The sequence below is a fragment of the Ornithodoros turicata genome, unplaced genomic scaffold (assembly GCF_037126465.1).
Source record: "Ornithodoros turicata isolate Travis unplaced genomic scaffold, ASM3712646v1 Chromosome21, whole genome shotgun sequence".
Lineage (NCBI taxonomy): Eukaryota > Metazoa > Arthropoda > Arachnida > Ixodida > Argasidae > Ornithodoros > Ornithodoros turicata.
The window spans coordinates 114138-126487 of record NW_026999337.1 but is presented as its reverse complement, the minus strand read 5'-3'; the positions used below and the strand labels follow the sequence as shown (position 1 = coordinate 126487).

The following is a 12350-nucleotide window of genomic DNA, read 5'->3' as shown; positions in this document are numbered from 1 at the left end:
CGAAGACGCTGACGGAGTAACTGGAAATCCTTCGTGAAGTTGATGCTGGCGAGTTGAAAAAGTTGCGGGTCGTGACAAAGTACAGTCGACCCCCGTTTATCCGGACGGCGCCGTTCCCGGCGAAATCGTCCGGATACCGGAGCATCCGGATAAATGAAACGACCGAATAGAAACGTCCTACAGAGCAAGGTTTAATTAAAACACAGAAATTTCGTCAATGACAGCTGTTACATAGTAGTGTAGGCACTCGATTCCTGCAAACTTTTGCTAAGTGCATAGAGTTGAGCCACGCTGTTGCGCTGCTGGAAGAATGTCAGTGCGGAACGGAAAGTACATCATCGGAGGCAACAGCAGCAATCACACAGTCATCCGTCATAGCTGCACACGCGTCATCATCCTTATCAACGTCAACGTAATCAGAAACCGCAGCATCATCTACGGCAGTCGCAGTGAGCCTCTGCAGCAGGGATCGCAGCTCAGCTAGGGGGAATGTCTTCGTCGGCCAACGGGCCGTAAGCAGCAGGCCCTCGGGTTGGAGTTCTCCCCTCTAAAACCGGACAGTTGCTCGAGATATTTCCAAATGACTCGACTGGTCAACGTGACCCAACGCACACAAATAGAAAAGGGGGTCATCGTGCACGGTTGTCTCCCCTGCGGAGGAATGTAGGTCCCTGACGTGTGACGGGAATAACCCCAAAACAGCGAAAAGGGTGACAAAGCGGGGTCAGCGTCTCCTATTACTCACGGTAGTCCGGATAACTGAAGCTGGATTACAAGAATTTTCGACTTTCGTTCCCTGGCATTCTTGTCCGAGTCCGGAAGCTGAAGTCCGGATAAAGGAGAACAAAATACATGGAGGAAAATCCGTTCCCGTGCCTTTTGTCCGGATACCGCGGGATCCGGATAAATGAAGTCCGGATAAACGGGGGTCGACTGTACAAGATTCCGAAAAGCACGCTTTTGACCTTTATACGGAACCAGAAGTTGATTGGAGATGCTCACAGAGAGAAGTTGTTTCCATAGGAAAGAAAGAGGCTTTGAGCAGCAAAGCACCCTGATGTGGCCCTGCTCATGTGGATAAAAGAAATGAGAAGCCAAGCTGTCCCATTGAATGGACCCATCGTCATAACGAAAGCAGTGGGCTTAACTCTGCGGTTAGGCAATCAGGATTTCACTTCCTCAGAAAGGTGGTTTCACTGTTTTCGGGAGTGACGTGACCATGTCCTTTGCACTGAGTGTGGTGAACATGAAGCCATGAGTGAGGAGACACGTGCCCAGTGGAAGGATGGTGACACGCGAGACTATTTACGCAAGTATTCACCCAGCAACGCTGATGCTGCAACCTTCAATGCTGATGAGACTGCTCTGTTCTACAAACGTTTGCAAAAAAAAAAATCGTAACTTACAAAGGGGACAACAATTGAACTGGAGGAAAAAAAAGCGAGCAGCGTGCGATGGTGTTGGTAGCTGCGAACATGACAGGCACAGAGAAGCTTCCCATCTTCGTGATAGGAAAGTCGCGAGCGAGGCGTGGATGATTGCCGAGCTTTTGAAGCAATGGCCGTTGAGGTGGGACAGAAGGCTCGAGCTGCGGAACCGTGGACAACTGCTCGGCACACAAAGTGGACGTGGTGCTGAAGGCTATTGAGCTCGCATTCTTTCCAGCGAACAGCCCTGCAACCTATGGACCAAGGCATGATCAAGAATGTAAAGTCCTTCTACAGGTGCCACATGCTGGAGTGAAACATCTTGTGCAGCGGCAGTCATAAGTACTCGGTCACTGCTTACACACATTGCACGTGTTGGTGCATGTGGGAGCATGTGACTCCCACAACAATAGTGAACTGCTTCTGCCACAGCGCGTTTGTTGCCCCAAGTCTGTTAAGCGTGGGTTACTGCCTGGCCATGGGTTACGCCCAACATCCGGGCGCAGGTGTGAGTGTGGTGCTTTACAGACTGCGTCGATGCAGACAGCACCGCAGTGGTCTGCGTGCCCTTAAATGGACGACGACATTGTTGCAGAGTTGTCTGTTGGACAATAATCAGCGGACGAGGAAATTGAGCGAGCTGCAGTGTGGCCGTCAGCAATGGAGGTGATGGATGCGCTCAATGTTGCATGCCTTTACTTCAGTTTTGAAGAAGGTCAATAAGAGGCACTTCACCACATGTGGGCGCTCGAAGAAAGCTTGAACTTGCGTCGTTTTAAGGGGCAAATGCAGAAGGCGATCGCAGACTTTTTTCGCTAATAAAACTTCCGTTGCTTATCCCGCGCTCTTCTTTTGTTAGTTTGAACTGTGGTTAAGTCGAACTTTTGCTGTGTCCCCGAGGGATTCGGATTCACGAGCTTTTACTGTAACACATTCACAAGTTGATGGAATTTTGAATAACGTTTGTGGCATACGAAGCAGTTTTAGCCCTGGGCTAGGGTGTCCTTCGCAACTTTTATATCGTGCTCCTCCAATTGTCTTACAAAAAATAAATAAATGAAAATAGCAATAGTAATAATTAAAACACCAAATCGTTTCGGAGCAGTACTTAATTCGTTTCGGAAATAGTCCAGGTTCAGTTCCAAGATGGCAAAAAAGCAGTGGTTCAGTTCAGGGAAAAATAGCAGTTGAGTTCCGGTTCAACACCCTGCTTACGAGTACACCACATAAGGAGAAAATATTGGGTAATCGATGTATTTATTGCCCAATGGCATTGGATTATATTGGTGTTTTAAAAAATACAGGTTGACGAGTTGTCCCACCTTGGAGGGACGGACGTAGGACAAGCAACAAGAAGCATTCTCTCCTATCTACTCACAGGCCCTGCTGCGAGTGAATATAGCTGGCTCGGGCAAAAAGGAAAAAAGAAGTTCAGCACACTCAAGTTACCTTCCCTTATTTTTCGTAAGTATGAAGGCACAACACAAAGCACGGGAATCATGAAATAGCCCATATCAACAAAGTAACAGAGCTGGTGCGCAATTTCTACCTACAATAAGGTTTCTTCGCACACATGTAGCAATAACTCCTTGCAGACGTAGTATGGAAAGATGTTTTCTTATTGTTACGTCTATTACAGCACAAATTGGGTCAAGTAAAGCTCCTGACAATGTTGTAATAATGTGCATAGTGCAAGTTGTACAAGAGCGAGAGCTTGGCCATGCAGTGTAAACGTTTAAATAATTGGCCACCGTTCATGAATACCCAATTCAAGATAAGTGTCACCATGAAGGCAACAGTGTCATAAAATGCTTTCGTGATACTATGCAGTATTAGAAGAGCGATGCAAACCATACTGCATTGCAAGGTGCAAATTTCTTGCTCAAGTGTTTGACCGCGCATAAAAGGGCCTGACGTTTTCGGGATTTATTTTTCAGAAAAATCGGGGGTAAATATTGGGTTGTATTTCGTTGCTTTCAAAATTCAAATTTCAAAACCGGGCTGTATTTTTTTGTTTCACCCCTTTTCTTTCAAAGTTGGAGTGTAACCGGGTTGTACTTTTTCTTGAGCTGCCTTAGTTTCATGTTATTTGACACTGGAGATACAGTAAACCCTCGTTATATGGAAGTCGACGGGACCGCAAAAAAATTCGATATAAGCGGTATTTTGATAAAAGCGGAGACACTTCAAAAACAATAAATCCAGACCCAGGAAAACGTGAAAATGCGATGTCATCGCGACAATATTTTATTGACGTGCAAAAACTCAGTCACCTGGGTTTGGCGCGTAGCCCCACTGCCGGCGAGGAGATGTCTTCGAGTTTCCGCAGGCACGTCATCAGTTCATTATCACCGCCGCTGCATTCTACCCTGTTGCGAATCAGACGCAAAATATTCCGTGTTTCCGCCGCCGTAGGTATTTCACGGGGTTCTTCTGACTCGTCGTCCGAATTTCCATCGTTGACGTCCCGACGACTGACGATAATATCTACAATTTCGGCGTTCGTCACAGGACTGACAACAGGAACGTTTGCATCCGCCCGCGCGAAGGTATCAAAATCATCTTCCACTTCTTGTCCTACAAGATCGTGCACTCTTCTGTACAGGCTCTCAGATTCCTCATCGTCTTGAAATTCAACTTCTTCAGCTGACTGAGCTGCAACACGTGCACGACAAAAACCTTTTTAAACACTTCCGCGGAGCTATCGTGCGTAAAAGACCAACACGTAGCAAATGAACCACGCAAAACAACCATCCACGGGAGAACGGTGAATCATCTCGCGTGCTAGGGCCACATGACCGGTCCCTCTCTCCCCTTTCTCCCACCCATGTCAACGAACCGTCCTCGTGCGTCCTACTTTCTCACTCTTCGCCGTACGGAAGGAAAAGAGGTTGCATGAGTGATTGCGTTTGGGGAAAATAAAGAAAAAGGGGAATGCGGCTTTCGGGAATGTTTTGGGTGGCGACCAGCAGCCTACCGTCGGGCGTGTGCTTCGTAATATGCGGAGTTAGCTCTCCTCACACTTCGAATAATCTGGTTGTAAATACATGTAAATGCACGGGGATTTCACCGTACTTCGAATAAAGCGATAATTCGAATAAAGCGACTTCGATATAACGAGGGTTTACTGTATGTTCATTACTCAGCTTTGTGGAGTCGATCTGTGAGACGCTGATAAATCCAGTGTGGTTCTACTGGTACCATAAGTTAGGAGCTGACCTCTCAGTACCAAGGTTTTGCTAGCCTCTGAAGCTAGGGCATAAAATTGTTGCCTTTCAAGTAACTGAACGGCTGGTAATGTCAATACTTATTCCATCTCAGAATAGTAGCAATTTCAGTAAAATCTCAGCGATACAATTATATATGATACGAATTTTGAGATGATACGAATTCTTTTCCGGTCCCAGCTGGAATGCGTATTCTTCCCATGTATTAGACTTAGGATGATATGACCGAGTCAAGGGTGCGATAGGGTGCATGAGGCATGCTCCTCCTCCTTTCGAAAAGGGAGGGAAATCCTCACCACGAACTCTCTTACATCGTGTTACGCAATGCAGGCAATGACTCTCGCTTTGCTGGTGGCAGGGAAGGATAACGTACGTATTTTGGTTATCGTTTCCATTGTCGTTACTGCTATATTTTGGTTTCCGTTATCCGTTTCTGATACCTGCCTTTCAATTGCGTTTCCGTTACGCTTCCGTTACTGTTTCTGGTAATGGAACGGTTGTTACAGAGCTGTGAGAGGACAGCCCGTCCGGCTCTACCAGCACCCTGTTTTGCAACAGTGCTGCCTCGGTGTCACGCGTACACACTACACAAGTAATTTTACGTCGTTAAGATGCGCACATCTTGCAAGCTTTAAAAAAAAAGTAGGAACATGTCTTCATTCTTCAGTCACTCGGAGTCAAGCAACACAGGATGGGCGTAACCTTCATCCAATGTCGCATTTATAAGTGGACACTCTCAGTCACTTATGATTTCTATGCTCTCAGTAGTAAATAATACTGCCATGGCCACGGTGAAATGAAAAAAAGAGAAAAGAGAGAGAAGAAGTACAAAATAAGTAACTAAAAATCGTAGGCTGTCACCCTCGTGCTATGGTGGAGTATAGTCATGTGTTGATGTCATGGAGTTATGAGGACTGGGGCGACGGATGCACCATCGATATCCAATATTGCGCTTTCTTTCCATGCTCTCGTGTAGTATTTAGAGCATTACAGGGAATGGAGCCATCAAAATACAAAAACAAAATATGAGAAGTCACTCAAATGTCATCGCACAACAGGAATAGCCATTACCCGAATTCAATACCGGACGATAAATTCGTTTTCGTTTCTGCTTCCGGTAATGGAGGACCGTGGCATGCGTTCCTGTTTCCCTTACCATTACCGTTACCCTTCCCTGGCTGGTGGTGGTCGAGATGAGTTCTCACGGATTACACGGCCCGAAACATTATCTCTGTTTCTCTGTTTTATCCTCTTTTTACTCCCTGGGAACAATAAGTGGCAGAGCTGTGTGACATCGCACTAGCATGGGAAAACAGTGACCAGAACACATTGAGGGAACATATCGGGACACCTTCTGGCAGCATTATGCGTCACGATTCCGCAAGTCGGCTTCACCTAACACCTGCGCGCTTTAGGAGAAGCTCGCTTCAGAACACGGTCGCGCGGGTGGAAAGCACGTGCTGGGGCTCTTGAATCATCTCGTGAATTTGGGCAGCATTGACCAAAAACGGAGACACAAAGCGGTTCCGGGTTTTCGGATTTATCCGAGAAAATCTGGAAAAACGTACTCCGGTAAAATTTTAAGCAATTTGGATTAATCCGAAAAACTTCGCTTGGCAGTTGTTTCCTTGATAACTGGGTTATTGTTCTTGGCCTCCTTTCGTGTCTTGGGTTTCTTCAGACCTCGGATACCGGCTGCACCGCAACATAATAATTGTTTCTGTGACCTAGCGTTTTCTTTGGCAGTCATCTCGACCATTTGAGGATTCACCGCCCGGGTTGTTCCTCAGTTTGTTTCCCGATTTCACTGTCCAACACTTGACCTAAGTACTAAAATACGCATCGAACCGAGGTCATATGGAGTGGTCTTTTTGAAAGGGCAACTAGTTGCAGTGCTGACGACAAGGTGGGACACAAGCGAAAGCTGCCCTGCGTCTAGGTCAAGGAGTACCCTGATTTCGAGGAGTTCACATCGTTCCGCGATCGCGATGCAGAAGTTGTCATTCATATGTTAGTACTGCCGCATAACAGTGAGCACTGCACATGGAAAGGGTGCGGAATTTGCGGAACACCTCAGTGTGCGTCGTACAAAATGTATAGGGCCTGACTTCTTAGGGTTAAACCCGTATCCGCCCGATATTTACCCCCCGAACGAAATCTGTAAAATTCGGGTTTAACCCGAATCTACCCGAAAACATCCGGGTCGTGTGGCACACTCGTAAGCGTGCATTAAAATAAAGTTTGATAACATTGCTAAACATTAGTTCCATGTTAAGACAAATTTTTATTAAACAAAAAAAAATCACCCGAATACACCCGAATTCCTGACGACAGAATATGCCGTAACGGGATTTAACCCGAATACACCCGAATTTTCGAACGAAAAATATCACCCGACATTTACCCCCCGAATTTGGCCAAAAATAAAACCCGAAAAAGTCAGGCCCTAAAAATGTATTGTTAAGTTTGTGTCTGTTTAGTGTTGAAGCAGTAAATGTGACAACTGCGTTTTCGCTGCACAACTGTGTGTGCGTCGCCAAGTTTTCTCAGAATTTCGGATATTAACTGAGCTGTAAATCATACACTCAAAAAAAAACTGTTTTTTTAGAAAAAACAATAATCTCCGAAAAACATCCTCCTGTAATACCCAGAAATAAACTCAGAAATCCCGGAACCCTAGTTATGACCGACATCCTTTACTGGCAGTCATGGAAAATGAATATTCACTACCTACTCATTTGCCTCAATCTTTATTTTGGTTTTAATTCTTTTGATACAAATTTTTTCCGCTACCCCATCAAATTCGTCATCGATATTCTAGTATTTCTAAGCTTGTAGTGTTAAGTATTTTAGTACGACACTGTAAGTACGCGCTGCCAGTTCCACAATGAGAAAACCTGCTCCATCCGAAAAAAAAAACGAGTTAAACCTGGAAATTGAGAAATTAGCTTGTGGGTAAATGTCTGGCATAATCGGATATTATCTGAAAAACTTAGCCCCTATGTATGATGCGATGTGATATCTTCACTGGTACAAGTGAGAAAACCTGCTTGAACTTACGACTAGTGTGATGCATTTTTCGCGTATTTTAGATTTTTTTGCATATTGTTGCATTTTTATTTGCATATTTTCACTCTTTGCTCGCTTTGCTTTCAGGATAATGCTCTTTGAATGCCATTGTTTATTGGTAAATATGCTCGCTACAGGTGAAAGAATTACCGTATTGACTAGCATAATTTGCGCACTTTTTTTCCCCAAAAAATTAGCAAAAGTTAGGGGTGCGCAAATTACGCGGGACTTTCTCAAGACGACTTGAAGAACGGGTGCAAAATTAGTTCCTGATAAGCCAAAACAAAAGACGGGCTTTAAGGTGAATAATTACCTTTATTACTTGGTAACTTTACAACTCGTCGTCGCTGCTCGAGCCAGAAATAAAGTCACAGCCATCGGCGACATCGGGGTCTCTCTCGTCCCATAGCATGTAGTCTTCTGTACCGTCGAGGCCGTTAGAAATACCAGTCTTCTTGAAGCTTTTGACGACGACGTCAAATCGGACCATGTCCGACGCGTCGCAGATCCACATCTGTTCAGTCGACGGCCGCTTAATACGCCCAGTTGGCATTAAGCATGGTTCGCCGGACGCCATCCACTCTACGTAGAGTTTGCGCAGATTGTCTTTGAAAGGCTTGTTAATACTGACATCAAGCGGTTGAAGTACCGACGTTAGGCCACCGGGGATAACTGCAAGGTCGGTCTTCATCTCTGCAAGCAGACTCTTCACTGTCTTGACATGGTGGCCTCTGTAGCTGTCGAGGACTAGAAGCGACGGAAGCTTCAGCATGGCACCCGGCCTGGAGCCCCACACGGTCTTGATCCAATCTTGGACGATTCTTTCATCCATCCATCCCTTTTCTTGAACCCGGACATGGACCTTTTTCGGAAACTGTCCTTTGGGCATAGTTTTCATCTTGAACATGACGTACAGCGGAAGTTTTCGTCCACTCGCTGTCACAGCCAGCATTAGCGTGCACCACTGCTTTTCACACCCGGCTGTTCATATGGTCACACTTCTGGCCCCTTTCTTATCCACAGTCAAGTTCGGAGGCATGTCAAAGTTAACAGGACAGTTAACAGACAAAGTTAACAAAGTTTGATCAGCGTTTCCTATTTGCGACAACAAGTACAACATGACCTTGCACTTCTCTATCACGTGACGGTGAAACAAAACCACCTTTTCTTCGTAGTTCGTCGGCAGGCGTTGGCAAAGTGTGGTCCTCCTTCGGATACTGAGATCATGTCGTCGCATAAAACATGTGATCCATCCCCTACTTGCCTTAAACGTTGTTACGGGAACATCCCTGGCTGTGGCGATCTTCCGGGCTTCGAACTGAAGCATTTCACCCGAAACTGCGCATCCGCTGTTCCTTAGCTTCTCTATGTAGACTAGCAGCTCCTCCTCAACTTCTGGGAACTTGCCTTGCTTTGGTCCACGGAAAGCTTTCTTCCCTGGCTTGGCACTCAGCAGGCGGTCCTTTTGCTTGAACCAATAACGCACATGGCATTCCTTGACTTCAAACTGCGGTGCTGCTGCTCTGTTGCCGTGTTGCGCTGCAGATTCTATGACCCACAACTTAAACTTGGCCGTAAAATTGTCGGAGCCCATTCTGATCACGGAACTTGGAAGGAACTGCCAGCGACACGTTGTGCAACTGAGTCGAGATCAAATGACAACCAGCAACTGCGTGACCTAAGTCACCAACGCGGACTCACCAACGCTGTTCCTGTGATGACTAATGAGAGCGCCGTGTCATTGGCCGTAGGGTCGGCACGTGCAATGGGTGTGGCGGACCCCATGAAGGGAGGAAGGAGAGGTTGGAAGAACGATGGAGTGTCCGCGATTTCTGTTCTTGCGAAAGTAGGGGTGCGCAAATTGCGCGAATCTTTTTTTTCTTGAACTTTTAAAGTAAAAAGTGGGGGTGCGCAAATTATGCGAGTAAATACGGTACGTGTTTGGATATTGTGAACCACGTTCTTTCATGAATCGTTGTAATTGGGAAATGGTGAAACAGCAAGCTGTTTAGTGCCCCTTTGACACTCCCGTAAATGTGTAATAAAGTACTAATTCCTAATTCACTTTAAAGGGACAGTCTCGTACCCTCTGCCCCTCTCATAAAGTGTATCATTCAATTGCCCTTTGTTGAAAATAGAATACCGCAAATTTACCCGACAAAGCACGTCACGGTTATTAAATAACCAAATTAAATTGATAAAGATTACAGAGCATGCCGCGGTCTGTGTTGGCAACAACCCGAACTGCTACTTTGCCCTGTGGGAAAGTCCGTGATAGGATACAGAAGTCGTCTTCTTTTGCACGCGCCAGTGCATTTGCGTGAGACTTTCAAACGTGACTGGGGACCGCGGCAACTCTTGTACATTTTCTTTCAGTTCTCGGGCGAAAAATGCACATTCTGAGAAGTGGCCCACATGGTGGTTTAGAACAACTATGTTAACCTTCAGAGACAAGTTAAAAGTCGCAGAACAACCCCACTCACCATCGCATATCTGAAGTCGCAGCCATCTGCGCACGCAGTCGCATTACAGCTCCGACCAAAATTATATTACGCGTGCTTCCATTACACTCCCTGTTGCACACTGATCATGTTTCGAAATGAAGTGTCGCTCACGACGTACCTGGCGAAAGAGTGCATGTTTATTTAAAAAAGACATTAAATACTCGGGGAAAGAAAACACGTGACTTAGCTTCTGCGTATCCGATTATGTGCCACATTATCGGAGACCCCGCAGTCAATGCACGGGCTACACTTCTCCACATGCGGAGATATATGCCTGAGTGTCCCCATTTTGAGAACAAGGGGATTATTCAACCCAAGGTCCTTCTGCAGGTTCAGATTGCCATGGCAACGGCGGTGTACCCGCGGGCCGACGTCATGCGTGACTTTGCATGAGAATGAAGCGCATGTTCTGTCGTCTGCTATTACGGCACGTTTTGACAAATTCTTTGAAAACGACTTGGTTATTCTGAATGAAACTTTGACGGTTGTATGTGTACAGTACTCGTGAAGATAGTTGTGGCAAAGTTTTGGAATCGCCCCTGCTGTACGAGACTGTCCCTTTTCCGACGCGATCACCTTTTTGGATGTTCTTTATACTTGGTTGTGTTTTGAAAGCTAAGAAAAAATGAAAAAATGAAAAAAGGCTGTCGTTTTTGACTGTTGTTGGCTGTCGTTTTTGTCTGACTCCTTTTGGCTGACTCGTTTAAACAGGGACAAGAAAGAAATTTGAAAGCTTATCAATAGTCATTGTTTGGAGACTTGACTGCAGAAAGTCAAAACGCAAAGGAATGCCAAAGCGGTCAAAGAACGTCCAAATAACGTCAGTAGACGTGCAAACTTGATTTTCATCAGGGCCAGCTCCTCATAAACAAAGTTGAGGCGCGCGTCCAGCAGTTGAAGCTCGGGCATCATTCCTCTCGGGATCGCGGGACAAGTTTTGTGCTCGATTCTTTATCTTCCTCTTCACCATCGCAGTGAGGTGAAGACAACGATAACCATTGGCCTTCAGCGGTAGAAGCGCACCTGGCCGATTCTGCCACATGCACTTTATCCATAAGGGAGCATAAGGGAGTCGTCTACCAATCATTTTGGATGAATTCACAGCACAACATTTGACGGAACCTGTTCCTCTTGAAGATAGCACAAGGCGGGAGGTTGTGTCCAGCACACGCCAACATTTCTTTGGACTCTCATCTTCTCACTGCCCCTGGTTAAGAGTTGAACGTCCTTGCTCTCTTATTGACAGAAGGTACCCATGCGCACCATATCTACAAACACGGGCGTTTCATCTGCGTTTCCTATGTGACCCAGTGGATAGTCTTTCATTATTCCAAGATTCCTTACGTATCATTGAAACTGAACCAACTTGCCTTCCTTGTGTGGTGGCAACATTTGCGAAATGCTCTTTAGTCCCCTGAGGGAAAGCCTCTCTCAAAACGCCATGACTCGCCTTGAAAGTTGCATTGCTATCACGTGTTCCAATTCTGTCGCTAGCTGTCTTGCATTTACTTAGATGGCCTCTCATGGCCCTTCATGAATCTCTTCAATTCTGTTTCAATCTCTCCATATTATGGCTGTTCCAGTAGCAGAATTTCCATTGCAAATCGAATCTGAATAATTTCTTCACAAGTCAAATTGAATTTGAATAATCAGAAAAGGCCCACTTGGAAACTTGTGAGCTTTTTCATGCAGCGTAACATTGTGACATTGTGACTTTGGAGCAGACGGAGCACAAAGGGATGGGCACCCGCAGAGAGACTCAGCACAAAAGAAACAACAAACATTTAGTGTGGCAAATGCGATACACGATGTAGACGATGGAAATGCTCAAACAGATCTACTATTGCGTTCCCTAACCTAAAGAGGATCCCGGCACGGTGACAAAGTCAGTGCTCTCACTGAGTGCGTCGTCTCTCGTCACACAGCAATGAATCCTTGATTCAGTACAAGATTCCCGTCCGAAGCGTAGGGGCCGATGACTGGCTGAAGCGAGGATCCCGGCGCCGACAAAAGATGGGATGCTTCTCCAAGAATACTCGGTCGTGTGTTGTGACGTCTTTCGAATTATAGGGCGGTGTAGGAGAAAACTACAGCAACTTACTGGCCGCTGAACCTCGGTTCTG

At 45.9% G+C, this 12350-nt stretch overlaps 1 protein-coding gene across 1 annotated transcript in view; it reads left to right on the top strand.

Moving 5' to 3' along the window:
* The window catches only part of LOC135373097 (uncharacterized), a 30371-nt gene that overhangs the window by 11529 nt on the left and 6492 nt on the right, over positions 1–12350 (top strand). The window contains exon 5 of the mRNA XM_064606377.1: positions 2732–2891. Within this exon, the coding sequence (XP_064462447.1) occupies positions 2732–2891 (160 nt within the window). The remainder of the gene's footprint in view (positions 1–2731; positions 2892–12350) is intronic.